This window comes from Gopherus flavomarginatus, chromosome 24 (genome assembly GCF_025201925.1).
Source record: "Gopherus flavomarginatus isolate rGopFla2 chromosome 24, rGopFla2.mat.asm, whole genome shotgun sequence".
Taxonomy (NCBI): Eukaryota; Metazoa; Chordata; order Testudines; family Testudinidae; genus Gopherus; species Gopherus flavomarginatus.
In genome coordinates this window covers 8,946,675-8,959,121 of record NC_066640.1, presented here as the reverse complement: position 1 = coordinate 8,959,121, position 12,447 = coordinate 8,946,675, and the positions used below count along the sequence as shown (strand labels likewise).

The 12,447-nt window shown below is 52.3% G+C and overlaps 1 protein-coding gene across 1 annotated transcript; it reads right to left on the bottom strand.

Annotated features, from left to right (window-relative positions):
- Positions 1-9,539: 9,539 nt before the first annotated feature.
- FEM1A (fem-1 homolog A) lies at positions 9,540-12,227 on the bottom strand. The gene has a single exon (XM_050934193.1). The coding sequence runs from the start codon at positions 12,090-12,092 to the stop codon at positions 10,053-10,055; it is 2,040 nt and encodes a 679-aa protein (XP_050790150.1). The 5' UTR covers positions 12,093-12,227; the 3' UTR covers positions 9,540-10,052.
- Positions 12,228-12,447: the final 220 nt, after the last annotated feature.

The following is a 12,447-nucleotide window of genomic DNA, read 5'->3' as shown; positions in this document are numbered from 1 at the left end:
TTGGCTTAAAAATCATGGGACTTTAATAAGTGTTGGGTTCTTCTTATTTCCCTGCTGGGATTGAGTCTTTGGAGGGGGTTTAATTGCAACCGTAAGGACCAGAAACATAACTGTTTTAAAGGAAAGCTGAGATTCTTATGTAATCACTTGACTCCAGGTGCTGGGACTTTAAGACCAAATAATGCAAAGACCCGTGATAGGCCCAAAAGCTGGCAATGCGCACAATGGTGGAAGCCATAAGGGAAATCTCCCATATATGGCTCTAGTCTGAAAAGCAATTTTATGAAAATGGCTGATGGGGGGAGGGCGAGGAATTGTCTACTTATTACATCTCTTATACTTGTGTTTGAAGGCCCTACAGTGCGAGCAGGGCCCTCACTAGCTGCTGTGCAAACACAGATGCTCCCTATATATTGTGGTCCACCGACTGCTAGAGCAAATTTTGCCCTAAGAAAGAATAGGATGGTGGTCATGGTGCAGGGTGTATGTGGGCTGGGGGGGAGGCTGTTCTATCTACCAGTACTGCCAACTCAGTGGGCTCAGCGAGAGACAGAGCAAATTGCCCTGGGGTTGAGAAAACCCAAGTGGTGGACTATTACAAAAAGGCTGTCTCGTCTCACTGAAGCTACATGTAAAGCCCTAAGGGGAAAGATGGACCTGGAGAGCCCAGCTGCAGAGCTGGCTTCTTTCTTCCTCCTCGAGTTACAAAAAGGAGAGACCCAGACACTTCTTTGGGGGAAACAGCTCTTTACTTGGCCGGAGCTTCCTCTACATCCAGGTGAAGCCATCGCAATGTCCTTCCCAGTGGACCACTCCATTGTAAAGCCGCTAGCATGAGCGCTGCTCTTTATACCCTCTCCCAGCACTACCTGGGACTCAGACTGCACCACTACAACTTCCTGTGAGGGTGGAAAACTGCCCAGTGTTAGGTAATGGTTTGTTCTAATTCATCCTGTTGGGGGGCCCTCCCTGATACATTGCTGGCTGCAGGAAGCTAAAGAGGAAAAGTGTTTTCATAATTCAAATAAAGCAAAAAATCATTAAATAGAAAGAACGTGGAAAGGGCTGATTGGTTGAAACAAAAAGGAGATGAAGCCGAGGGCCTGTAAATTTGCACTCCAGGAGTTGGAAGATCAAATCCAGGTCAGGACTTAGTGCTGGTGAGGGCTGTAGGTTAGAACGGAGCATGAGGCTTACAAACGCTTATAACTGGTCTTTATAAAAGGGTGACTGTTACCTGGGACTTTCAAAATTCAATTAGCTTTTTACTGCTGTTCCAAATCAAAGTCCTCCCCACTGCTGAAATGTACAGCAGGTTCCTGATTTCTTTCTCTAACTTTGCATGTCTGGGATTTGCATCTTCCATATTACAGCTGTCGTGCAGCAGCGTCGAACTGGTTTCTGTCTGGCTCACTTCTTATCACCATGACGGGGTTCTGCTGGCCGAGGTCTGCTACACCGGGAAGTGGTGTGCGTCTCATTTGAAGAGAGGGGGGTTGAACAGGTGGCCCTGCCACTAGAACTCGGCCAACAATTCTGCAGAGGATGCACAAGTCCAAAGAGACTCCAGCTCATTCCTCCAGAGCCTCAGGGCGGAGAGCAGTGAGCAGTGCCTGAAGCCAGCAGCTGCGGTTCTCCCTACGCACAGGTCTTCTCACACAGTCAGAACACCCTGCTTTGCTAGTGCCCACCATCCATGCTTTCAAAGCTACCTGCTGGCTGTTGAAAAACTAGTGCCAGTACCACGTGAGGCCTTTTGGGAAACAATCAGAATGGATATATCAGGGTCTGACACTGTAAACATTGGGCCATGATCACATGCAAAGTTCATTAAAAAAAAACAGCGTCGGGGTGGTGCACAGGCCGTTTCTGTGGCTCTCTTGTCTCCATCATTACCAGAGCTGCTGCATCATGTGAGTTATGTGCACCGTCATCGAGGCCTTTTTTGTGTGCAACAGCAAGAGCCTTTCAAGGCGCTGACGTTCCTCACGGCACCTCTCTGGACACAAGCAGCGGAGCAAAATGAGAAGTGGGTGCGGTGCAGCCTCAGTGTGGGGCACTCAGCTCCATTAGCCTCTCCCAGGAAGAGCTGCCGGGCTGAGTCACAGCCAGAGAAACGTTTGGTATTTAGGGGAAATACTCAGCAGAAAGGAAGTTCCTGGCTGTAATGTAAAATATTTCAAAATACCTGATACGTTGCTGTAGCTTCCCTTGACCTTCCACCTCCTCCAAGAGGGACTTTTCGGCTAAGCAGAACTGCCAGTTGCCCACACAAATCCTGACTCCCCCCCCCCATCCCCCCATCAGTTTTTTTGCTCCCAAGGCTGGATTTTCAGGGGAGCGCCACACCACCCCCAGCTCCAGAAAAAGTCAATGAGAGCTTAGTATCTTTGGAAACAAGCTATTCAGGGGGGAGGGGTGTTTTTGTGGTTAAGACACTGGGAGGTGACTTGGGAGAACTGGGTTCAATTCCTGTCTCTGCCACAGGCCACCTCTGGGACCTTGGGCAAGTCACTTTGGCCCAGATCCTCAAATGTATTTCAACTCCTACCTCCCACTGATGGGGATTAGGAGGCTAAATATCCTGGAGGCTTTCATCTCCTGGGTCTCAATTCCACACCTGTAAAACAGAGAGAACACTCCCTTTTGTCCATCTTTTCTATTTAGATCACACGCTCTTTGGGGCACGGTCTGTCTCTTACCATGTGTTTGTACAGCACCCAGCTATCTGGACCTCAGCTGGAGCCTCGGTGCTACTGTAATACAAATAATAACGTGGCTGAGGAAGGGCTTTCTCCCAGCCAGGTTTCTCTGCTTTGATCTTGCAGTGCTAAAAACGGTGACAATAGCATCATCGCCAGGGCAAGTTAGCACATAATCAAATGAAAGTAAGTGCACACCAGGACGCAGGGGGTGGGCTGGGAGGGAGTATGACCTTCTGTAAGTATCTTCAGTAACAGCAAAGGGAACAGAGTCAGGCATGGGACTAGGACCGTTTCTGTACATTGTCTAGGCCCTGCCTGGAAAGAGTTTGAAATGAGTGGTGTTCTCTGAACCCAGCCTGCCCCCATGCTTGAGCCTGGTAAGTTGGGTTAGTCCGTGACAGGGTTTAAGCTAACCCACCTTGGGGGGAAAAAATACTCTGTGCCCGCTGATGCTGCCAACTGTTAGCTGTGACTGGGTGGCAGCACGGTTCTCTCTGACTCAGGTCTAGGCCCATCCCTTGGGCTCTCCCAAGTGTTTGTCAGCATCCACTGAATACTACTAGCCCTGGGGGTTAGAGGATGCAGCCCAAGCCAGACTCTCTGTGGATGGACGAAACCAGGGCTGCAGAGAGCTGGCCAGCACTCCACCCCTAACACGCCCTGTTGTGCTTTGGTACATATTGTAGCCCTCACAAGGCCCTGAGCGTGCCTAGGGTCAGTGAGAGTTAAGGATGCAGTGGGAGGATTTGCACTGGCGGGCCTGTGGGTGTTGGAATCAGACCTTCACCTTAATGGGGATTTACAATATCACAGATACAGATACTTTGAGTAAACTATCCACCACCTCCCTGGTCATTTGTCTCTTGAAACGCCACTCAGCAAGTCTGGCAGTAGGGGGCTCTCAAATGCCATGTAGCCATCTAGCAATCAGATGGCTCACAACACCGGCAAGGGACCCAGGGGACAACCCAGTACCCTGGCCCCCTGCCTCTATCCGTCAAGCCATATGGCAGCACCTTGCCACATCTGGGTGAGGAAACTGTATGCAGGGGTGCAGGAGGGAGTGCGGGGTATGGGAGGGGGTGCGGTGTGCAGAAAAGGCTCAGGGCAAGGGATTGGGGCAGAGAGGTGCAGTGTGCATGAGGGGGCTCAGGGAAGGGGGCTGGGGTGCAGGAGAGGTGCAGAGTGCAGGCGGGGGCTCAGGGCAGGGGGTTAGGGTGCAGGAGGGGTGCGAGGTGCGGGCAGAGAGTTGGGAGGGCGGTGTTTAGAGGTATGGACAATGCATAGATCCTTCTGCCCCCTGGGGGCCACAGGGACATGGCAGCCACTTCTGCAGAGTGGCACGGGGCACATGGCGCCAAGGGGGGGCAATCCCACGGGCTGGATCCAGCCCACTGGGGGGGCAGGATCCAGCCCACGGGCCGTAGTTTGTCCACCTCTGGCCTAATCACACACTCCAACCTTCTGCACAACCTGCCTCCCACCCCCGCTGCCGGCCAGACCAGGGACTGCACCCCACTGCCCCTTTATAAACAACCCCACAGGCTGTGGCTTCCACTGTCAGAACAGCTCCGCTTCTGTTTTTAGCTGCGTAAGGGGGCTCGGTAATGGCAAGCGCGACTTGCTTTTTATAGCCTTTGCTCAGGGCTTCCAAAGGGAATGGCAGGACCCAGGGGCCTGGATCCAAACAGAGTTTCCTTCTCAACATTTTCCCTCCCCTTGTGTAACCTTCCTTTGCCTAGGTATTGTGTTACCACTGCCTGGTCTGATACCCAGGGCCACCCTTTCCTAGGGAACAGAGTATGTAACTCCCCCTCCCCAGTTTCACATGACACATTTATGGAGAAGCGGAATTGACTGCTCAGGTGACGGGGCTGACAGCTCAACAGAGGGCAACTGATGTAGCTTGTACAGATGGGACCCGTTTGCTGGGATGAGTTAGATTGGGAACGGAGGCCTATAGAAATTTGACTGTGTGTTTTTCACACTTTAGATGTAGCAGGAATGTCAAGTGTTACCCATTTCTGCCAGAGATCTCCAGGGAGGACCAGAGAACGGGGGGAGGAGCTTTCTCAGCTCTCATGTGAAAGACAGGGGAGGAACAGAACCTTTGACAAGGTGCTTTTTCCTTCCAGACACTTTCAGCTTTGAAGCCAATGGGTGTTACTGCCAAGCAAAACTCACAGCATTTCAACCAGAATGACTCCAAATCCCTTTGCCCCCTCAACCGCTCAGCTTTCACTTGGTACCAGCGAGGTCCCCATTCCCCTAACTCTTCAGCCAACCAAAGACACGGCCAGGAAAACCAGGGCAGAAAAGGGGTAAACATTTCAGCTAAGGGACTTTGGAGAATGGGATTTAGGTGCCTAACACTCACAGGTGCTTTTGCCATTTATTGCCAAGTCCTGAATTACTGGTGTAAAAACCAAGCGTTTGGTTTTCAAGTGCACACACACAAAACCCACCAGTCAGGAAAGCAAAAAGAGGCCACAGCCCCATTTCTGTCTTTTACAGTTCACCTTTAACACCAGCCATGGCCTTCGCCTGTGACTCCCACACGGGAATCACGGACTCTCCCTTGGGGATGGAAGATTTCCTTAACTAGGGAGCACTCAGGCTGGTTGGCAGGAGCAGTCAGGACAGAGCTGCGTGTATGTATCTCAATGCACATTCTCAAGGGGAGGTACTAGGTATGTTTTAAGAGCCTCATTAAAATTCACCTACAAAACACTCAACCATGGCATGGTGGGACCACTGCTTGTCACCAGACTAACAGTCTGTTACCTTGTACTCCTCTGGTCTGTTCTATCTGATCCAGCTGTTTGTTGTGTGTCTGTACAGTGCCTAGGACAATAGGCCTCCCCCTCCTTGAGGCACTACCACCCTACACAAACAATGCAGGGCAAACACAATGGGGTCTGTATGCTTGTGGCCAAACTATAGAACTGATCCTGCAAATGCTCTATGGGCAAATACCTGTGCTCACAGGAGCAGTCCCGCTGAATTCGATAGAACGTGCAACAAGCAAAGGGGAAGGGAGACAGATTGGCGAGGAAAGAATTTTACTGTGTGCTTTCCAGCCTCCCCCCCGTCCTGAAGGGACTGGGGTCAGGGAGAATTCCGCTGTGTGTTCCTCTCTCCCAACCACCCAGGAACAGAGAGGACTTTGCTGGGACATTTACAGTCTCACCCAGGCTTGTCTGAGCTCCAGCAGGGCTCTCCATAGCCATTTCTCATTTCGGCACGCGAGCAGTCTGTGTCATGTGTCTCTAGTGCGATACAGTATAATTCCAGTCATCCAAATGCCCTTTATCCAAAACTCTGACTTGACCGAATCCACGGTGCATACCCCCCCCATGTTAATTAACAGCACTTCCATTTCTCTGCACGCCAGCTTCTCCGAAAGTTTCAGCTGTCCCCCAGGCCAGTCAAGTATAGAGTAGTTGGAACCCCCAACGTGGGTTGCACCCCATGACTGCCCAAGGAAGCACATAACACTGACACACCCCCAAGGGTTGCCACACAGATCCTGTCTTCACCAGAGATACTTTTGAGCATTTGCGACCCTCTAAGTGCTCCTGCTATGCCCGGAGAGCCAGGGAAATGCTGATGCTATCCCTATCTTTAAACTCCAGGCTCTGCACTTTGTAAACACTGCTCATATAACATGAGTAGGGGATGATCCGGGGAGCCTAGAAGATCTCCATAGAAGGGCACTAGCAACTGGCCCCAGCAAAGCCTCAGGTGAATCTTTCCCTTCTATGCATTTCTACAGACACCCGCACAGGAGCCATTAATCGGCCTGGGGAGCTGAGTGTGGGAAATCAGAGCTGGAATTTGGTAAGCAAAACTAAAGAGAAATCTGTAGAGGGAGAATTTGCAGGATCATTTCAGGAGAGCGACATAAGCCAGGGTTTATGACTGCCCTAGTGAAAAATCTCTACCCTCCGCCCCAGCTAATCATCCAGTTACTAAAACAGTCCCTAAACATTTCACTGCGCCTGCCAAGTGCCTGTTCTACCCTGCACGGCAGTCAGCCCAGCCAACACCTACAGTAAATAATAGCTCTTACATGGTAATTATACTTCAATTCATGCAGTGATTTCACTTACCCAGTAATTACCATCAACATGCAATTGCAAGGTGCAAAATAAATTTGGCCTTTCTGCCATGTTAAGCTTCCCCTTTCATGAGGCTCCAATCAATGGCTAGATTCCACAGTTACCTGATCACATGGTCACAGCTTCAGATTTTTTACCACCCTTTAAGGGCTCTCCATTACTAGCCTCATGACTGCCCTGGGTACAAGAGGGAAGCTAATCAAAGGGTGTCCTGCAGGGGCCCAGGGCAGCTAGAATGTCACAGTATGAATCGGTCCCTTTTAAAAACAAAAACAAAACCTCACGCCACAGCCAAGATTTCCAAGTGGCTAGTAATTTGGATATCCAACCTGAGACACCTTAAAGCGGCCTGACTCCCAGAATGCACCGAGCATCTGCCCTATGAAAGTCAAGGCACCTTTAAGATAACTTAAGTTGGCCATTCAGCAACTGAAGCACCTAAGATCTGTAGGCACTTAGGACAATCTTCCCAGAGCCTGTATTTTTAAAATCAGTACCCACAGCTTCAGTGACACTGAGGGAGTTACACTGATTTACACCAGCTGAGGGTCTGGCCCAAAAGCCGTGACCAAACTGAAACTCAGGGTTCAAGGACAGTCAGCTAGTTTAGGCCTGAAGTTTAAAGTCTTATTGAAATAGACTTAAGAAGTTTTAGAAATCTCCTGTCAGTGAATGTTTTCGTTCATTTTAAATGCTGAGTAAAATAATGCATTTGCGTTTAAACCTTCTCATGCAATTTTTGCAACCCAAGCCCAACAGCATGGTGCTAATGCAAGAGAGCCAGAAAGTGAGCATAACTAGAAACAGAAGGGAAACTATTTTCAGTGACAAAACAGAGAAATGTAGGTAGAAGTGTAAACAGACAATGTAGGCATCTGTTTTTTGCTAAATTAAGATCCCTAAATCCAGCAACACAAGATGCTAGCATGGCTCACTGAGCTCTTGTGGAAATCCACTGACTTCATGGATTATAGATCCAGCAATGGCTATTAGCCAGGATGGGCAGGGATGGTGTCCCGAGCCTCTGTTTGCTAGAACCTAGGAATGGGCGATGGGATGGATCACTGATTACCAGTTCTGTTCATTCCCTCTGGGGCACCTGGCATTGCCCACTGTTAGAAGACAGGATACTGGGCTAGATGGACCTTTGGTCTGACCCAGTCTGGCCATTCTTATGAGCGACTCCTCCCATTTATTGCCCAAAGAATTTCACTGTCTTCCCCCACCCCTCAATGAAACCGAGACCCTGAAAACACGGTCCCAGCATCAAGGAATTCCAAGGCGTTTGCACTCCATCAGCATTTGTTTTGTTTTATTATTTGAAGTTAGGAGCACTCATTGGCTCACAAAGTTAAGTCATTTGCGCAGTTTAATCTGTATCAGCCACAAGGAGGAAAAAAATATTGTACCTAAATTAACCCTGCACTTTACACCCTGATAATGAGTTAAAACTTCTTGCCTCATAAATAAAAACATTTATTTAATAGTTAACACTGCAAAACTAAATGGCAGCTCTACAATACCCTTAAAGGGCAGAGAACATTGGATTATTGAGGTTTATGGTTTAGCTGGCCTGTAAATACTAGTTGAGCAGCTTCGTTAGATCACAGTGCAGGTCCTGCTCTCCTGATCATCCTGACTTTTCCTGAAAGCTGCTTCATCCTTAGCTATGCATTTTGCTCTGAGTGGGCCAAGAAAGGAGCCACTGGCTGCTAAAAAAGTCATTCCTGCTGAGACAAAATAAAATGCAGGGACTGCATCATGTTTGGCAGCACCAACTGCTCAACACAAAGCAAGGTTCTGCTGAGGTGGACAAATACCTGCCCTGAGGGAACAGGTAAGAAACGTCTGTCCAGGTCCTATTTAAACAAAAACCAGCTCACCCCAAGAGTAGCCAGATGAAGAGATTTTTATTTCAATCTTTAAACTAGCACCATACGTAGTATAGCTGCAGAAAGAACCAAAAGCCAACAAGCAGCGTCAGTGGCCCTTTCAAGGGAGGTTCTCAGAACAGGATACTTCAAAGCCCAGTGGATCAGTGCCATTCAACCTTTAAAAATAAAATAAAAATCATCCTTCATTAACATTCCTTGCCTGCTCTTTCCTCCAACCATGGGCCACCCCACACTGCAACGAATGCTCATCTGCTTTAAAGAAACCTCCAAGCTCAGCCCACCCTGCAAACATTCTCTGATCCTGGAATGGCTTGAAAAAGGGGATCTTAAGCACCAGCTCAAGTAACATGGTTTTGGCCTGCAGACCATTCTAGATAGGCCAACCCCCGCTGAGCCCATGCAGAGCTAAGCCTATGTACGCACAGGGGGTTGGCCTGTGCCAAATTGGTAAGATCTTGTCAGCCACAAATCCATAGAGATTTTTATTTTTTAAATTATAAGTCCCCTCCTTCATATAAGCCAGGGTTTGCTGACAAAACCACGTTACTAAGGTTGTCCTTGAGATGTAAGTACAGGATTGGAGAAATCTTGCAGAGTGACCAGGGCCTGGCTCTGGCGGGGAAAAAGAAAATCCAGCTTTGCAAACAGCCATCAAAAATCTCACAATTTTGCACCACTTGTTACATGGCTACTCGGGCCGGGCGTGGGGGGAAATCACCCCGCTGGGAAGTTGCGCAAATGGCAACTAGCCCTGCTGGGCACTAGCCACCCAGCTTTTAGGCTCATGTGCCAAATGTGGGAAGGAAAGAGGGACTAGGTTAAACTGAATGTGGATGTTTTATTCCTTTGCTTGCATTACTAGTGGGTCAGTCCCTTGGGGTAAGGAGCACAGGAGAGGTGCACGTATGGGAATTTGTAGCAACCCTAAAGCATAAAGACCGAATTAATCCAGCACTTGTGGGAAGAGGAAAGGCGGGAGGATGCAGGGGAACCTCCTACAAAATCTCCAATTGCCTTCTCCCTTGAGGATGAGACGGTTGGCGAAGGGGAAAGGCAGCAGCTGCAGCTTCCTCTTGGTTCAGTTCAGTGAAGGCTTCTGGCACCTGGGGATGAAGAGGAAGCAAGCCAGCCACAGCAACAAGCTCTTGAGTTCCCTTCCCCTGTAGGGATAAGCTCCATGATGGGAAAGGACAATGGCTGCAGCCTGCCTCAGTGCAACGAAGGCTTCCAGCACCCAGGGAAAGGATCTGCCTCCAGACCTCGGATTTCCCTTCCTCTTAGGGATGATGAGCCAGTTCGTGGGAAAGACTGGTGATTTCAGTCCTCCCACTCTAATGAAGTTCAATGAAGGCCTCCAGCTCCTCAGGGATGAAGCCCTTATAAGGGATCTTGTGCTTGTCCAGGGCACGGGCAGCAAGGCACTGGAGGGTGATGTAGTTAAAGGGCTGCATTATACTCTTGGTAAGCAGCTTCTCATCCAGCAGCTCGTAAGCTGTCTGCTTGAAGGCGTTGGTGGCGTCCATGTGGGCCCCGGCCTCCATCAGGGCACTCATGATCAGTGGGCAGTTGTTCTGGGCAGCGATGTGCAGCGGGGTGTTGTTGTCATAGTCACGGCTGTCTGGGTCAGCCCCACACTCCAGCAGCAGGTTCACAACGTGGAGCGACGGGAACTTGCCCACTGGGTAGCGCCCCACTGTGGTGGTGTCCTTGTCCACAGCCATGTGCAAGGGTGTGAACCCGTTCTTGGCCCTGGGACTGCACTTCAGCAGGCAGTAGATGGTCTGGCGCTTCTGGTGCTCCTGCTCAGGGGTGCATTCTACCTTCTCCAGCAGGAAGACCAGATGGAGGATGATGGCTAGTGCCTTGGTGAACTGTGCAGAGTCGGCCACTGGGTCCTTGTGAAGCAGAAGCGCCCGCTCTACCTCCCGGACCCCTTTGCTCAACACACCCATGAGGTCGGAGAAGCCCAGCTGGGTAGCTAAGGTGCCCTTGGAGCGGTCCTGAAGCACATAGGAGAAGAGCTCAGCAAAAGAAAGGAAGCTGCTGGCAGTCATGGGGCTGAGGGGCTCCAGGTTGCCTTGCTGCATGTCCAGGGCATACTTCCACAGGTTAATACAGCGTTCAAAGTTGCCTGAGTCAGCATAGACAGCCCCCCGGTAACGGATGTAATAGGAGGTGTCCGGATGAGAGGGGCCCAGGATGCGCTCTCGGATCAGAAGCGCCTGCATGCGCATCTCATCCGGGTCAGTGATCAGGGCTTCTAGTTCCTCCAGGGTGCTCACCTCCCGGGAGTAGTCATAAGCCAGCACCAGCTGCCGGGGCTCAGGCTTGGTCAGGTACTGCCCCCCCTGGTGCCGAATCTCCATGGCCCTTCGCCAGTACTTGAGAGCCCCCAGCAGGTCACGCTTCTTATCCACAAAGGTGGCTCCCAGCAGCTCCAGGGCTTCTACAGCAGCCGCTCGACTGCAGCGCTCATAAGGGCCCTGCTGTTCATCCTGGCTAACGGCACCGCATCCCTTCTGGCCCTCACGCTGCACTTCCTCGGGGCAGCACGGATGCGTTTCCTGGCCAGGAGCGCAACCCCTCTGTTGCCACCCCCTTGCAGTGCAGTCCCCGGCCTCGTTCCCCGACATCTCGTCCCCCTCCTCGTTTTGCAGCCCTCCTTGGATGAGGTACTCCACGATGTTGGTGTGCCCGGTGACGCTGGCGGCCAGCAGCGGGGTCATGCCGTAACCATCCCGCTCCATGCGGGCCTTGGAGCGGAGCAGCAGCTGCAGGATCTCCAGGCTCCCGGACTCGGCGCAGTCGTGCAGGGCGGTGTTGCCCTTCACGCTGCGGCGGTTGACGTCCGCCCCCTTCTCCAGCAGGTAGCAGGCGATCTCTCGGTGCCCCTTGTAGCAGGAGATCATCAGGCAGGTGTGCCCGTGCCGGTTGGCCACCTCCAGGTCGGCCCCCCGCTCGCCCACCAGGTAGCGCACGATCTCCAGGTGCCCGTCGAAGCAGGCGGCCCGCAGCGGGGTGGAGTTGGTCAGCGTGGTCTGGTTGACCGAGGCCCCCCGCTCCAGCAGGCAGCGCACCACCGCCAGGTGCCCGGCGGCCGAGGCGGCCCACAGCGGCGGGGCCCCCTCGATGGTCTCGCCGTCGAAGCTGACCGAGCCGCCCTCCTCCACCCGCGCGCCGCAGTGGTCCAGCAGGAACTCCACCACCTCCCGGTGCCCGTGGCGGGCGGCGATCAGCAGCGGGGTCCCCCCGCCGCCCGGCCCGGCCGTCAGGGCCTCCAGCTCCTCCCGGCTCCGGCTGCCCAGCAGCTTCTGCAGCAGCTTCAGCTTCCCGTCGCGGGCCGCGTTGTAGACGGCCGTGCGCAGGTCCATGGCCACGGCGAGCGGCCCGGGCCCCCCCTGGCCATGGGGCGGCTGCCCGGGGCGGGGGCGCGAGAGAGGGACGGGGACCGAACGACGGAGACCCCGGCAACCTTCAGTGCCTCTCCCCCGCCGCCATCTTAGGGTTTTCAGACAAAACAAAATGGCGTCCCCCGAGCGTCCGAAGGGGCGGGGAATTCTGGGACGCGTAGTTTATCCGGCGCCGCTCTGCCGTGGCCTGTCACTAGGAACCCGGCGGGCAGGAGACTGCCTTTCCCAGGAGGCAACGGGAAGGAGTTTCCGCGAGCGGAGCCCGCGGGCGACGCCGGGAGCGTGCGAGGTGGAGTTTGGGAAATGTAGTTCTGCC

Bases quoted from the DNA above. Each gene is read 5' to 3' on its own strand.
- FEM1A (XM_050934193.1), bottom strand. From the start codon at position 12,092: ATGGACCTGCGCACGGCCGTCTACAACGCGGCCCGCGACGGGAAGCTG.